This window comes from Olea europaea, chromosome 17 (genome assembly GCF_002742605.1).
Source record: "Olea europaea var. sylvestris chromosome 17, O_europaea_v1, whole genome shotgun sequence".
Lineage (NCBI taxonomy): Eukaryota > Viridiplantae > Streptophyta > Magnoliopsida > Lamiales > Oleaceae > Olea > Olea europaea.
In genome coordinates, this window is record NC_036253.1 from 2,454,573 (window position 1) to 2,471,986 (window position 17,414).

The 17,414-nt window shown below is 27.1% G+C and overlaps 1 protein-coding gene across 1 annotated transcript; it reads right to left on the minus strand.

The window, feature by feature from the left end:
- Nucleotides 1-1,487: 1,487 nt before the first annotated feature.
- Nucleotides 1,488-2,208, minus strand: LOC111365511. The gene is made up of 2 exons (XM_022986066.1): nt 1,754-2,208; nt 1,488-1,575 (listed from the first exon to the last, which is right to left on the minus strand). The coding sequence occupies exons 1-2, from the start codon at nt 2,206-2,208 to the stop codon at nt 1,488-1,490; spliced, it is 543 nt and encodes a 180-aa protein (XP_022841834.1).
- Between the last annotated feature and the right edge of the window lie 15,206 nt (nt 2,209-17,414).

The following is a 17,414-nucleotide window of genomic DNA, read 5'->3' on the forward strand; positions in this document are numbered from 1 at the left end:
TACACGTAAATCAAAAAAATTCTTATTTTTCATCCACACATTTTCCATCAATCTATTATTTTAAAATTGATTTTTCCGTAAAAATAGGTGCCAAACACCCTCCAAATATGTGATTCTGCATCTTTACTTGATAGAAATTGTCGATGTGAGTTGTAAAACTTAAAGTTGAACATTAAGTAATGGGGAGCCTAACTACCTCCCTGACAGAAACCCCACAAATAGGAGGGATACCGCCAAAAAAAAAAACATAGAACCCCCAGCCTCCCTGTTTTCCCAGCAAACCCCAATAATGGTCGTCAAATTGGGGCTAAATAATGCATACTTGACTACTGTTTGGGCTTCATTAAAATTTTAATATATTTTTTTCTTTCTTCTTTTCAGCCATGTATTATCCAATAAAATAATATTACACATTAATCCAAAAAAAGTTTCTTTTTTAATCACATATTGACCAAAAAAGTTGCTATTTCAAAAAACACTGTTTTCATAATCCCATTAAAATGGAGCCCAAACAAGGGCAAATTTTGGTTCCCATTTTCTCAAAACTCATTTTTACTTAAATTCATTTTTTACCACACATCTAATGAGATTTATAACTTTTATTGACTTTTCAACAATACATCTCATTAACTTTTATTAAAATTTACCAAAAATCTGAATTTTAACTACACCAAACAAGGACTAAAAAAATGCCACAAGTTGCACTGTAATACATAACCTTGTACCCTGGCTTAAAGGTATACACAAGTATCACAATGGAATTTAACAAAAAAATTGGTCATATTCATAAAGTAGCTTTACTTTTATATTGGTCTTTAATCATAACAATCACAACTTACCTATTCTAATAATAAGTAATCATTGTTTTAAGTCCGAAAGTAAAGCAAATACAATCAGCATATTAATTTTATATCATATCAACAACATAAAATAATATTCTGTCGACATCAAAATGACTCGACTTTAATCTAAAAAACTAACAAAAATTTCTTGATTTTTTTAAAGGGTTGTTTGACCAAACTTCCATAAAAGTTATATAGATATTAATAAAAATTGATGTGATTAAAAAATTGATAAAAATTATAAATTTCATAAAATGCATGATCAAATTTTATGTTTGACGAATTAAAAAGTTGAATAAAATTTTAACAAAAAATTTACTAAGCAAGTCGAAAGACAAGATTACCGTGACACGGCAACTAATCTACACCCATTTCAATCTCATAATAATTATATCAAAAGATCATTCAAGAATATGCAAATCATCCTCTCTCTCTTTTTTCAAGTAATTTGAATTTGTTATTTAATTTTATTAAGCCATTCAATCACTACATCTTACAATATTAGTATATTTTTCGTCTTTTTTATTATGCTCTATGAATGAATAGAATGGAAAGATTTCTTTTTTGGTTAGGGAATTAGATGATAAAGATTTAAAAAACATCGCGAATTGACTTGGGTTACAAGTGAGGGAAGGGAAAGAGGATTTATTCCCGACTGTCAGAAGATGTTAACCAGTTAAAGAAGCGAAGAAGAGAAAGGATCATATTTTCTTCCAAGCCATCTCTACACAGCCTGCAACCATTAGATGAAAAGTTCCTACCAGTACTATTGGATTAACTGTCCTTCTCTCTTTGCATAGAAAAAGAAGAAAAATCAACTATAACATATTTACCGCAGTAAAAAATTATTTTCTTTCTTTCTGAGTTTATTTTTATTTATTTATTCACACATTAGTAATTTACTGCTTTACGTTTCGCTTCTTTGAGATGGACTTCTCCAAAAACCAGCACCATAAAATTTCTCCCACATTTCCTTCTCTAATTCAGCAACATCTTTGTCCGATTCCAGTGCATTCACCATCGCCATCCGGCTCGGAATTGTGAGAATTTGGAGCTCCTTATCATCGCAACCACACTTTCGCGACGGTAACAGTCCATTCTTGATCATCCTACGGTGGCGCTTCCGCCGTAAAGCCTTGCGGCATAGACCTGCTGGAAGTTTGTACACGGCAAGCACCAGGAGATTCGCCAGCCCACATGGACAGCAACAGCATACGGCTGCACATTCCGCCACTGTCCCGCCTGCAACCTCCGCTAATCTGACTTCCCGGTCGCCACCTCTGGAGGAGTAATCCTGATTTTCTTGAAGCAGCTGCCGACGATCCAGAGACAGCGTCGACTGGCGGAGCACAACTTGCCTCCTCATGTTAAAGATGAAGTTCAAGAACAAAGAACCCGTAAGCTAAGACTTCTGAGCTCTGTCAAAGAATTATCGAAGATGAGGCACAAACTTAATGTTGCGACATGGCTTGTCGGTGGTGCCGGAGTATACTTTTAAACGGCTATCTGTTGGGAGGAGGAGGCTAAAAACTAAAGTTCTTGATAAATCAAGCAGCCCTCCGAAATGTTAGCAACAACAATAATGTTTTTAGTCCGCTATTGACGGATTCTCTCTTTTCTTTGTATGAAATATAGATTACTGAGAAAAGAGTTGCATTGAAACGAGAGAGAGAGAGTTCTATTGCAGTATTTGATGGTGGAATTAATCTATGGGGTATTTATTTAAGGAGGGGAAGACAAAGGGACAAGGAGATATACATGATGGCAAGACAGGCAGTCTCAAGGAGTTTCTAGGGGCAGACAGTCCAAGGTTCAGGCATCCTGGATAATTAATGACAAAGCATCTCAATCGAGCTGGGTATCAATAAAGAATAAATAAATACTCCCTTCATTCCAATTATATAGTGCTTTTTTGATAGAAATTTTGATAATTGATTTTGTAAATGTTAGAGATAAATTGGGTCCTACATTTGAGAGAAAAAAATTAAAAAATGACAATCGAAACAGTAAAATAATAGTCAAAAATTGATTTTAATTAACTTAAAATATATACTAAACAAGCTCATAGACTTGTTTCGTTTTTCACGTGAATTAAAAATTCTTTTTAATGTTATTAAAAATTTAATTTTTGTCAAGATCTTTCCTAATTTACCCCTATTTAATTTTCAATATGTAGTAGTAAATTATTGTTGGAATTAGGAAATAATTAAAATGATTTATAGTGGTGGCAGTGGGGTAGGTTCGAGGCGAGGCGGCCTACCCCCCTTAGACGGGGCGGGACGGGGCGACGACTTTGCCTCGTTTATTTTTTTGTATTATTATTTTTATTTTTTTTTTCTCTTCACGGCCCTACCCCATCCTACCAACCTATTGAGGCGGGACTGAAATTTTTGCCATTCCTAATGATTTAATTTGAAGAAGAAGAAAAGAGAGTTGTTCCATATTTTCAAGAAGTGAGAAATGTCTGCATTTGGATAATTTCAAAAAGTTGGCATATTAAGTGAGGAAATTTGAATAATGATATATTGATAAATGAACAAAACATAATATTGTAAATTAGAAACATGCCTACATATTTGAGACAAGAAAAAATGGAAACTCAGTCTATATAATTGAAACGGAGGGAATATGATACAGTATATAAGGATATTTCAATTCTTGCACAACTTTTAAAAATTTTCCGTCTAAGACGAGATCAATATAAAATAGATAATAGATAACCTTTTTCCCCCGTTCTAAATTAGGGAGATTTTTTATTTGGCCTATCACTATTAGTTTTTGTTAAAAGGTCTATATTATCCTTGATGAAATGGTTATTTCTATATTACAACATATATCATGGTTTTTTAAACATTTCAACTTCTACTTTGAATATTTGAATATAAATACATTCTATAATCTAATAAATAAGAATAATCTGCAACATATATTTCATATTTTCTAATTAAAATGCTATATTCTTGAAATGGTAAATTTATATTTTCTAATTGAGATATAATATTCTTTATTTTTTCTAACATTTTTTCTAATAGATTATCTAATTTTTCAATTGTATATCTTGACATTTATTCATAATCATCAATTAATCCCTACGATTCTTTAAGATCTTAAAAAGATTCATTCTAATTTTAGCAAAAGTTTAATAGTTTTACCTTAGGTTTGATCTGGACTTTTATTCTTAGAACCGAGTGATCTTTGAACTCTGAATCTGTAAACTGCTTTCTTCAACGGCCTTTTGCCTTCATGGAATTATTAATATTTCAGCAACTTACTCTCACTGTATCAACTTCTAAAAAAGTAAAATTCTAGACTTCTGCTAAAAAAAAACTTTCTTTTTGTTAAAATAAGAAGGAAACTTTTTATCAGATCTATCAAGAATCTATGGGAATAAGGATTTTAAAACTCATATTTAAATCAAAATATTGGAGTTTTATTTCTATCAGAATTTATACAAGATTTCTATTTTGGTACAAAGGGATTTCCAGAAAAACTGATTTTTCAAACTGAGAATGATTTTTTTTAGTAGCTATTGCTTACAACTCGAGATTTCAAGATTAGATGAGATGATCTTTTCTATGACAATGTCTCTATTTATACAAGTTTATGAGACTCTATTACATCATTGAGTACGTCAACAAGGCACACTTGCCTCTCTATTATTTTTCTCCTTATGCCTACATCTTCACATATTACTTCAACTTTTTATCCAAATAGCATATTTTATATTATTGCTCTTTATCTTCAATATCCTCACATGTAACTGTAATATTGTTCTCCATACACCTTTGTCAAAGGTGCTCTATTATTGTCCTCTTCCTTTATTTCTTCACATGCAGTTGGGACACTCCCTTAGCTGACAGAATTCTTTTATAGTGGTAGGATATCCTGGAAATTGATGTATATCGAATCTTGTAATATAGTATTTTAAAATTTCTGATTTTCCATATCCTTCATTGGATACCAACATCCAATTTTCATATTGGTACAAGTATGAGAATTTTTTATCAAACAAATTTTTGGCAATGTTGTAAATGGCTTTAATTCCAAGTGCTCTTCTATGTCTGATCCATGATTTTGTCACTGTTGGAACTTTGCTATTATTTTCTGTAACATCAATTTGAAAATTGGCTGCAACATATCAAATTGAGATTATGTGTTCAACTGGATAATAAACAACTCCATCATATCTGGACTTATGGAATAGAATTTCAAATATATTTTCCTTCCCTTGGCAAATCTAGATACTTCTTTAATGAATATGTCATCAAACTTCGAAATTTCAATAAAATCTTTTCCTGGATATATCAAATCCATTAATCCATAGTCTGCCATAATTTTTATTAATGAAGGGTCTCCTCCTTCCATGGCTTTTATTCTGGGATAAACATTATTTCTCAGAGAAATGAAATATGAATCACTCATTTTTTTTTCATAAACAATTTTGACTATTTCAGCATATTTTTCTTCTTTTGGATCTAAAGGGATTTTATCTTCTTGGTCTATAATGCTGATTGTTTTGGTATCTCTTTTATCCCCATACCTAATAACTTTTTTGGTTGATGATACAAAAATGGAATCTCCTTTATTATCAATTGGTATGTTGTCACGTCTGGGTCCACTGCTGCTTCTAGCTATCCCTGTTTGGTATTGGTTTGGAAAACTCATTTTTGAGCTCTTTGGTATATCTGTCTCAGACAATATATCTTTTAGTTGTGCTGCAATAGCATCAACTTGATTTTTGAGTTCTATGACATATTTTTTTATGATCGGTAGTGATATTCAACAATATTTTTATATTTGAGTTGAATATGTCTGATATCTGAGTTGTTCCAGAGTTTATATTTTCGGATTCTTCTTTAAGAAAATCTATCATTTTTTGTATATGTAGGACGGATTGATATAATTCCATGACCTTGGTTTTATCCATCAACAAATTCTATGTTTCTGTTGAAAAAATCTGCAAGAAAATTATCAACTCCTTTAATATGGATTATATCAAAATTATAAAATGCTAAATAAGCTTGCCATCTATAGAACCTTCTGTATTGAGGTTCTGAGGGCAACTTTTTATTGACTAGTCCTGCAACTTGAGAATTATCAATTTCAACAATAAATTTCTTGGATAATAAAAATAATTAGAACTTCTTTATTCCTCTAATAATTGCTAATAATTCTTTCTCATGAGTAGTATAATTTATTTCTACTTGATTAAAGGTTCCACTTGAATATCTACAAATTTCATTTAGATCTGTTTTTAAGATTGCTGTCCAATATTTATCTGAAGCATCTATATTAACAATCAAATTATCTTTTTCATCTGGTAATTTTAATTTTGGTAAATTTTTGCATTCTTCTTTTAATGATTTGACTATTTCTGTATGTTCTTCATTTCATCTTTTAGTATTTGTTTTTCTAAGTAAAACTTGAATTTTATGTATTTTCTTAGAAAAAAATTCAATAAATCATTCTGTATAGTTTAATCATCTTAAAAATTTTTGTATTTATTCTTTGGATTTCAATTTATCTGAAAAACTTTCTATCATTTTGGATATATGAGTCTATAATTTTATTCCTCTTTTATTAATTGATAATCGAAGAAAATCTATCTCTTGTTTTTTTATTATAGATTTCTTTTTAAATAGTACAATCCTGTCTTTTTTCCATTCTCTAATAAATTGAATCAAACGATTTCTATGTTCTTCTTTACTATTAGAACATATTAATATATCATCTAAATAAACAATTAGAAATTCATTAAACTTTTTAAATATATTATCTATTTTTTTTTATATATTTGTGGTGCATTTTTTATACTAAACGGCATAAGTAACTATTCATATTTTTCTTGAGGTGTGCTAAATGCAGTATTATATACTATCTTCTTCCATTTTTATTTGCCAAAATCCTGATTTACAGTCAAATTTAGAATAATATTGTTTTCCTCTTACAATATTTATTAACACTTCTTTATTTGCTAGAAAGTAACTATCAAATTTAGTATATTTGTTTAATTCTTTATAATTTATGACCATCCTAGTTTTTTCTCTAACTTGTTCAGAATGTTTCATAACCATAAAAGTTGGACTACTATGATGTTCATTACTAGGTCGATAAGTTTTTGTTCTAACAATTCTTTTATCTGATTTTTAAATTCTCGTGTATCTTATATAGTATACATCATTGGTCTAACTCTTATTATAGCATTTTCTATTAATTCTATTTGGGCTTTTGGATGATGTGATTTCCAAAATAATAATGAATTTTCTCCATAAACATTTTCTAGTTATTCAATGATTTTTGTTTATTCATTTCTATTCCTATTTTTAGAACTTTTTTATATAATATTCTTTTATTATTTTTTATTTCATTATATATGATTGATTTTTTCTTCCATTTATCACCACGCTTGGCTGGCTGAATTCTATAAGGTTTAAATTCTTTAGGAATTTTTAATAAGTGTTCACAAGGTGTTTGTAGCATTATCATATAATTATTTTGTTTAAAATATTGAAATTGTTGTATGAAGTCATTTCCTAATAATATATCACATTATAATTTATCATATTTATAAATTTTATTTATTGTTACTTGTTTACTTCCAAAAATTAGATTAACTTTATCGGCACTATTAATTATTTGAGTACTTTCCAGTTATTTTATATTACTATTATTACTCCATGATTTTATTAAAAAAATTTTAAATATTGTTATATCACTTCATGTATCTATTAAAGCACAAGTTGTTATATTTGTTTCTACAATAGTAATTTGTATATTTACAGCTAATGGAAAACTTATCTGATTATTCATCTAATTCTTTTTACATAATGTAGTTTGGCCATTGTGAACAATATATAATCATTCTCTTTTTATACTATAATCTTCTAATCCATTTAGAAAACTCATTCCTAAAAGTATACGTGAATTTATATCCATGCTTTTATCTATGTAACATGGTACGAAAAGATCTATTCCTCCTATTTTTATTGATACCTTAACTTCTAAATCTGTAATATGTACTTATCCATCAAAATTTACATACTTATATGGCTCAATTTTATAAGTTATTAGACCTTTATCTCTAATTGAAACTATATGACATTCATTAGCTTCTGTATCTATTAATATGTTTGGTCTATTTATATGTTCTCTTTTATTATAATATTCTCCTTCTATTTTCATATTTCCTGCATTCCTATACAATTTTATTTCTTTTATTTTGTTGATTTCCTCTAACTGGTTTTTATTAGGTGTTTTAAAACTTTTTTATCTTTTAATTAATTTTCCATCTTTAAATATAATATTATTAGAACACTCTCCTTCATTTAATTCTGTTATTTCAGGGTTTTTTTTTTGTTATGTTAAATTCATATTCTTCTAGAATTAAACTTATTTGTTTATTTGGTTTTATTATTTTACTAATATCTTTACATTCTTTATGAACTTCAATATATGATTTATTGGAATAAATATTCTCATAATTAGAATTAGTAAATATATATAAAACTCTATATTTTATAGTCATAATTTGATCACCTGGTTGCATAATATTATCTTTATGAAGTTTAAATGTAGTCCTAAAATTTCATTAAAATTTCTATTTTTTAATGATACACAATATTTTGGATAACATGTAAACATAATTTTTCGATATGTTAAATTTATCTTTTAAATTTATTATTCTTCCATCATGTAAAGTTATATTTAAGGGTGAATCTATCCCTTCTCTAAATATTTATTTAAACATTATTTGTATTCCTACTAAATAAACATATTTGATTTTTTCGCTTTGTTTTTTACTAATTTTTGTTAATAGTTCTTCAACTGTATTTTTTGTTAAAAGATTTAATTTATGTTGCCCATAAGTTGTTCTTACATTTATGGTTTTTTCTATTTTATGATATTTATTTATTGCTATTTTTTCTCTTTTCCAAATTCTTCCTTCAGGATTATATCCCCATTGCGCAGGGGTTTCCATATATTCACAACATATTTTAGTTAATTTTCCTAATTTTTTCATTAATTGTCTTTGTTGACATATATATGCAAGTCTTTCAAATAAAAACTTTATTCTTGAACCTAAAGTTCTAGGTATTCCAATATTATCTCTAAAATATTTTTCAATTTCTATTTTAAAATATATTCCTCATGAACCTGGTAACTTATTATAGTACACGTCTTGATAAACTTCTTAATTTTCATTACTATAAAATTGAACATAATAGTAATTTTTAAATTCACACGTATATTCTCTAATTTTACACATGTTACATATTGTTAAATTTATTAATTTTATTCTAGCATTATCTTTTTCCCTTATTGATTCTCTTTCAGCATTTCTTATCCAATTTTCTCCTAAATATTCATCTGAAATATATTCTACTAATTTTTTCATACCTTGTCTATTTGACTTTATTATTTCTGTCTGTACATTTCTTTTTATTAATGTTTTTGTATCATTGCTTATTCATTCCCATCAATTTCTAACATCTCTTTTAAAGAATGCTATTAAGAAATTCATTCTTCTTTTAGTATTTTTTCATGTGTCATCTTTATTATATAAAAAGAATAATATCATTGAATCTGCCGAAGTTAATAAGACTTTTTTAGTATCCATTTTACAATCTAAATCTAGTTTTGTTCCTCTATGATTAATTGGTTTATCGTAATTATCATTTAATTCAAACCTATCTTTATATTTACCTCCTTTAGGTGATTGTCTATCTCTTACTTTATCGTAGAATTGTCTATATGATTTATTATATATAGGTGCATAACTTTCATCAGTATCATGTAATTCTTGTTTAGAGATTCCTGCTGGATTAGGTCATCCTCCAGTATTCATTAAAACTTAGTATTCACTTATATCAGTTAAGTTTAATTGATCAAAATTTTTAATTAGCAAATCTAATTCTTCACCCATATTCTTTTTCTTCTACTTTTAATTTCTCTAATGATTTTTCTCTAGATTCTTATTCCTCTTACGATATTTTTGGTAATATATTCTTTCTAAATTCATTATTCATGCTTCCTGTCTCTATTACTATATTCTATTTTTCTATATGTTTCTTTCCTATTCGAATCATTTCTTTTTATATAAGTTTTTTTTATCTATTTTCTTGTCCTTATTTTTATTATTTTCTTTTAATTCTCTAATTTCAATTTTTAATATGTTTATATCATTTATTGTTTCTTTTATTTTATTTTTAAATCTTGTACATCATTTATTAACATTTTTATTAATGACTTTAATTCTTCCATATATTCACCTATTGACATCTTAATTTTTTTCTTATTTATAACTCATAGGTTAATTTGCATCTCTTGTCTTCCTTTTTATATATTATTTTTTCAAATCTTCTTTCAGCTGTATTTGGATCTACTAAATCTTCTTTTACTATAATAAAATATTTGCTCTCAAGTCTTAATTTTTCACATCTTAATTTTCATAATTGTCAATTATTTGATATTCTCACTTCTTCTGGTATTAACATTATATTTCGTATTTCTTCTTGTATTTTTTTCATTTTTATAAGTAATTTATTTAATTTTAAATGTGTATTATTACTTGTACTCATACTTTTCTTTATAATATAAATTTTTTTTTTTATCTTTATATATATAAATAATTTTTTTCTATATATATATATATATATATATATATATCTTTTATTTTTTATATTATTAATTTTTATATATATTTGTTCCTTTATTTATTTAGGCAGTTCTTTAATTATTGTTAGTATCACTATTTTTAATTTATTATGAATAGGTTCTAAAAATATATAACTACCTCTTTCTTCTTCTAAACGCCAATAATTATCTATTTTTCCTATTTTAATTTTCATGATCTCTATGGCTCTGATACCAATAAAGGGGGTGCTACTTAGAGCGAACAAAAATCTAATAAATCAAATAAATTGACAATCTATTAAAATTCATGCTGTATTTAATTTTTTAAGGACTAAAATGAAAGATTTCTATATTTCATTAACTTATTATGTAATATTTTAAAGGGGTATTTTGGGTATCAAAATTAGCCAAAGGTTATTTTGGAAAAATGGTCTTTCTATTTGGATCATTTCCATGTATTTCCCTCTAAACCATGGTCAATGTTGATTAGGTTAACATACTAATGGTGTCACTCTACAATAATTGAAAATTACAATGAATAAGATTTTAATTTTTTTCTTTAATATTAATTCATATTTTTAAATTTTTGATCCTCAAGAATAGCTAGGAGATAATAAACTAACAAAAGACTTAATTACTCACTTATGAGTATCCATGCATGCATGATATAATAGCTTATAAAAAGATTTAGAAATTTAGCTCCTGCCCCATTTTTAAAATTTATTTTTTATTACATATTTCATGAGATCCGTAACTTTTATCAACTTTTCAATCACGTTTCATCAATTATTTTATCAAAATTTAATATATTTTTTAGCTAAACCAAATAGGGGCTTAGTCTACTGCATTTTTCTAAGTGTATATTAAAAAAATGCTAAATTAGACTGGAGTGTCTAACTTATAGACCTTGTTGTAATATCATCACTTATTTTTTCTAGGATTGTAAATATTTTAATTTTGGACTATTGTTTGCCTCTAATGGATTATTTCCATCCAATCGATCGTTAATAACACATTTTTAAGGGTAAAATAGTATACACTTAATTTAATGAAAAGTTATTGAAATAAAAAGAGAGAGAGGAAAATGAAGAGATAAAATATTAAAATTGAAGGAAAAATATAGCAAAATCCCCAAAACTCCCACCCTAACCCTAGTGTCACCATTGATTAAACAAGACGACAATAAAATAAATATTTAAATTATCATTCTTAATAAAATTGACATTTTATTAAGATCCTCAAAATCCACCATTATTTCGTGCGCCATCCTGTCCCCCCTTACCAAAAATGTCAAATCAAGGATAGATATCAAAAAATAAAATTCTAGACATCATTTTTCTTAATAATTGAGATATTTATTTTATTTTATTTTTATCCGGAAATCATTTTTAGGAATTGATAAGATTGCATGGTAGGTAGACTACACAATGTTAAAGAAAAAAAAAATTAAAATATTGAATTGTAACTCTTTGGAATCAACATTTGGGGCATGTTTGGTAGTTGAAGGCTGTGTAATAAATTCCAAACAAGCTTTTAAACTGTTGGTATGTATCTAGATGGAAATGAGAATTCCAACAATATTTTTGTTTTCTACGTCTCCTAATTTTTAGGAATTGGCCGCCACAATAGCTTCAATTGTTATACTAGTATCTAAAGTAATAACGATATGATATTTAATTTCCAAATCATTCTTTCAGTTTTGAGCACGATAAGGAAAGAGACAATTTCTAACGAAATTTTTGTGTTGTCGATGTAGGGCTTCTTCCCTTGCGCTGTTTATTGGTACCTTGTTATTTGCTAATTTAAAATTGATAATCAAACGTTTCTTCTCAATCCCTCCTTCTCCTTTTTATTTATTGTAGTAACTAAAGCATTTCAAGAAGGAAAAAACATTGATCTGTACTCATGAACTGTGGACTTAAAAATCAATCAAAGAGGTAACCAAAAACATTGGATAAAAAATAGAAAGTTACAAAACCAGCAAACAGATTACATACCAGAATATTCTATTTGAAATAAATAAAGGATCCGTTTGATTGCAAAGATGAAATTGAATTGAATTGAAAACAAACTCCAGGGAATTGAATTGCCTAGAAATTATTTTCCAGGGAATTGTAAATTATTGTGTTTGATTGATATAAATTTCCACGTGAAAAATGTTGAAATAAAAGTGTTTTTTGATGTTCGTTTAGCTTTATTTTACATGAAAATTATCAATTAAAGGAATAGAATTTACTGGTATTGGGTATGAAATTTGTTTCCATTGTCAATAAAAGAAAAAAATCAAGAAAATCATCTATCGTTTGTTGTTCGTTTGTCTTTGTTTTATATGAAAATTGTCAGTTAAATGAAAATATTTTTTTTACAATAATTCTTATAATTTATTTCCATTACCCAAAAAAAAAAAAAAAGTCAAAGTAGGGTGGGTGGGAATTGGTTTTGAAGGAAACCCAAGAAAAGAACAATTTCCAAGAGAATCAAGAAAATGAATTTCATGAAAAAAGTGTGATATCAAACACTATAATTTGGATGGAAAATTTTTCATGGAATTGGCCCTATCAAACCTACCCTAATAGAAACTCGCCCATTTCTGTAACGCTCTGAGATCTTTTTCATCTTCATTATTTTATTCTTTTATAAAAATAGGCTCGAAGTGTTACCAATATTTTCTTTATCTAATTTAAGCGGAAATATCACTTTCATTACGTATTGAAAATGCATAAAAATGGCTATTAAACAATACGCACAAAATTCAATATGAAAATGTTCTTCAGATAAAAGTTTGACAATTTTTTTTTTAAAAGAATTACTTAGCAACGTTCATTATTATTTTTAAATAAAAATAGCTCGAGGTGTTACCAACATCTTCCTTGTTTAATTTAAGCGGAAATATCACTTTCATTAAGTATAGAAAATTAATAAAAATAACTATAAAACAATGTACACAAAATTCAATATCAAGATGTTCTTCAAATAAAAGTTTGACAATTATTTTTTCTAGAAAATTTACTTGGCAGCCCCATAAACAACACTCGGTCAATCTTTCACGCGTCAAAACGACCCATTCTCTCCTGAAAGGTATTGTAAGAGTGAATATTTTGAAAACACTTAGTAAGAATACTTATACATTCTTATTCACATTATATAAATATAAACCTGACATAACATACCGATATTTCTTAAATTTAGAATTCAAGGAATTTCTTAAGTATCCCCACATCCCGTAGGATTTAACATATTTGACCAAACGGTCAATCACGAAGGATTTAACATAGAGTTTGATCTGAAGGCCTCATAGCATTTTATGCCAAAAATTATACAAACATCAAGGAATAAAAATTTACCACTTTGCATGATGTATTCTTACCTCAATTGACACCCAAAATTTCGAAAAAGTGGTTTGAAATGATAATGTGGAAGTGAATAGAGTGTTTGCGTATTAAAATAAATACGAACTTATAAAATTTCTAATACAAAACACTCTCACCTTACACTCTATATAAATCAATAGCACGTAGCCTTCAAGGAATTTCAAAAGATTGGTGACATAATTCAAAATCAATAGGGTTACTTATGAATTAATTATGTTAATTATTTTGATAATTATGTCAAATATCTTTTCAAATTCCTACGTGAAAGTTCGTCTTTATTTTCTTTGTTTTTATGATTATTTATATAAATAAAATATTAGAGGTTAACACATTTCTTTATATTATAAATAACTTAGATAGGACTAACTCAAAAATACATTTTCTTGAGCCCAAATTATATTATTTAATATGAGTTACAAAATGAGTATAATATTTGATATATTTTACCAACTTTTAAAATACTTAAATATTCGACCCAAATAACTTACAATAAATTCTAAAAACTCATGAGTAAGGTAAATCTTTTATGTGAATAAGTGGGTTGAGCTTATCTTTTAACCTTTAGACTTTTAATGTGACGAAAATTTTAAACATAAATTATTTCATTTGCTAAGTGACCATTATTAAGTTTAGGCCCATATGAAAAATAGTAAAAAAGTTCGGAGCGTTACCTCCCTTCCCCCTTAAATTAATTTCGTCCTCGAAATTATCTTATTTAATTGAAAAGCTCTGATTACTTTGCCTTTATTTCCTTTTCTCTCTAGTGGTTTCGTGAGTTCCAGCCACATATATCACATAAATATTCAATTATGCTTTATCTTTATTAGTCAACTTATACATTATGCTCTTGGGCTTTTAATATAATGACTAATCATCATACATTCATGTATATTAAACAAAATAATAACTTACATAACATATTTCATTCTAAACACCGTAAGCATTTATTGAATTCAAGCTTAAATAATACGTAAATCATGCTTAAAAGTAAGTTTAAACACAACATTGTCGTTCATAACTAGGGTTCATTGGATGGTAGCTGATTGACGAGCGCAAAATGCCACGAGTCTTATTTTAATATTTGGTCAAGCTTAAAAATAATATTATTACGTATAGAACAATTAATAAACATTTAGACACCGCCTTTTTTTTTTTGGCACAAAATTTGAGTATTTTTTCTTTCACAAAAATAAAATGGAGATACTAAAGCAACACGTGACTCTAAGTCGATTTCTATAAGTTTCAAAAATTTTGGTAGAGAACAATTTGCTTGTGATAAAATTTCAATTATCAATGAAATAAATAAATAAGTGGTAAGTTATGTCTTGTTTTACAATTATGCACAAATATTCAAAAAGAAGACAAAATAGACAACTATTCAAAAGTCTTGGAACATTCTGATAAAATATAAAGATGAAAATCAGATTATATAGTGTTACTTAGTGTAGAACATAAATACTCAGGAAAAAGACTCCATAAAAAATACCATAAATATCTCTGGCATCTAAAAACCAATTACAAGTTATCCAATCATTTCATGAAAAGAAATACATTCAAATATTTAAGTGTGCAGCAAAGAATTTATGACATAAGAATTTGTGAATCACAAATTGTCAAGATACTAATAATAAAGGAAAATAACGAAATTTTTTTCCAGTTATATAACAAAACAAATAAAAAAATTATTAGATATAAATTGTCAATTAAAATAAATGACAATGAACAATGACACTTTTCTTTATTCACATACCTTCTTTTTTTTCCTTTTTTTTTTTTTGACGGAATCATAAAGTACGGTCTAAGTTAAATTATCAAGATGTTGAAACTAAAAATTTGTACATAATTCACTTAACAAAATTCATAGTATACATGATGGTGAAAAATATAATTATTTTTTCCTAGTCTCCAGAAAGGTAGAACTGGGATCTGATACCATTCTGTAACTCTTGAGATCTTTTTCATCTTCATTATTTTATTCTTTTATAAAAATAGGCTTGAAGTGTTACCAACAATTTCTTTATCTAATTTAAGCGGAAATATCACTTTCATTGAGTATTGAAAAATGTATAAAAATGGCTATTAAACAATATGCACAAAAATTCAATATCAAGATTTTTTCAAATAAAAGTTTGACAATTATATTTTCTAAAAGATTTACTTGGCGACTTTCATCTTTATTATTATTTTCAAATAAAAATAGCTTGAGGTGTTACCAACATCTTCTTTGTCTAATTTAAGCGAAAATATCACTTTCTTTAAGTTTTGAAAATGCATAAAAATAACTATTAAACAATATACACAAAATTCAATATGAAGATGTTCTTCAAATAAAAATTTAATAATTATATTTTCTAGAAAATTTACTTGACGACCTCATAAGTATTACTCAGTCAATTTTTCCCACGTCCAAACAACCCGTTCTCATCTGAAATGTATTGTAAGAGTGAGTATTTTGAAAACACTCAATAAGAATACGTAGACATTCTTATTCATATGATATAAATATAAACATGACATAACATACCGACATTTTTTAAATTTAGAGCTCAAGAAATTTCTTAAGTATTCTCACATTCCGTAGGATTTAACATATTTGACCAAACAGTCTGAAAGCCTCATAGCACTTTATGCCAAAAATTATACAAATATCAAGGAATAAGAATTTAACACTTTGCATGATATATTCTTACCTCAATTGACACCCAAAATTTTGATAAAGTGGTTTGAAATGATAATATGAAAGTGAATAGAATGTGTGTGTGTGTGTTAAAATAAAAATGAACTTATAAAATTTCTAATACAAAACACTCTCACCTCACATCCTATATAAATCAATAGCACGTAAACTTCAATGAATTTCAAAGTGTTGGTGGCATAATTCAAAATCAATAAGGTTACTTATGACTTAATTAGGTTAATTATTTTGGTAATTATGTTAAATATCTTTTCAAATTTCTACGCGAAAGTTCGTCTCTTTTTTCTTTGTTTTTTTATTATTATTTATATAAATAAAATATTAAAGATTGACACATTTCTTTTTATTAGAATAACTCGGACATGACTAACTCAAAATTACTTTTTCTTGAATCCAAATTATATTATTTAATATGAGCTACAAAAAATGAGTATAATATTTGATATATTTCATCAACTTCTAAAATATTTAAATATTCGACCCAAATAACTTACGATAAATTCTAAGAACTCGTAAGCATGGTAAATCTTTTATACAAATAAGTGGGTTGAACTTATCTTTTAACCTTTGGACTTTTAGTGTGATGAAAAATCTAAACATGAATTATTTTATTTGCTAAGTGATCAATATTAAGTTTAGGCCTATATGAAAAATAGTAAAAAATTTCGGGGTGTTACAATTTCAGCCATAGCCGTCGCTGAACCACCAAAATACAGGCTGCAGTCTGCAGAATGAGATACAAGGAGAGGAAAAAGGCGCTGGAAAAATTCAGAAAAGCAAGTCCATAAACCATTCTGAGAGCCATTCAATCACTGTTGGAGATTTCAAGATCTGTATTTTGGGCAATATTGAGTGTTGGGATCTAACACAAAT

Bases quoted from the DNA above. Each gene is read 5' to 3' on its own strand.
- LOC111365511 (XM_022986066.1), bottom strand. From the start codon at position 2,208: ATGAGGAGGCAAGTTGTGCTCCGCCAGTCGACGCTGTCTCTGGATCGT. The intron at 1,576-1,753 runs GTAAAGCAGTAA...TAATGGTTGCAG, and splicing joins CCATCTCAAAGAAGCGAAAC to GCTGTGTAGAGATGGCTTGG.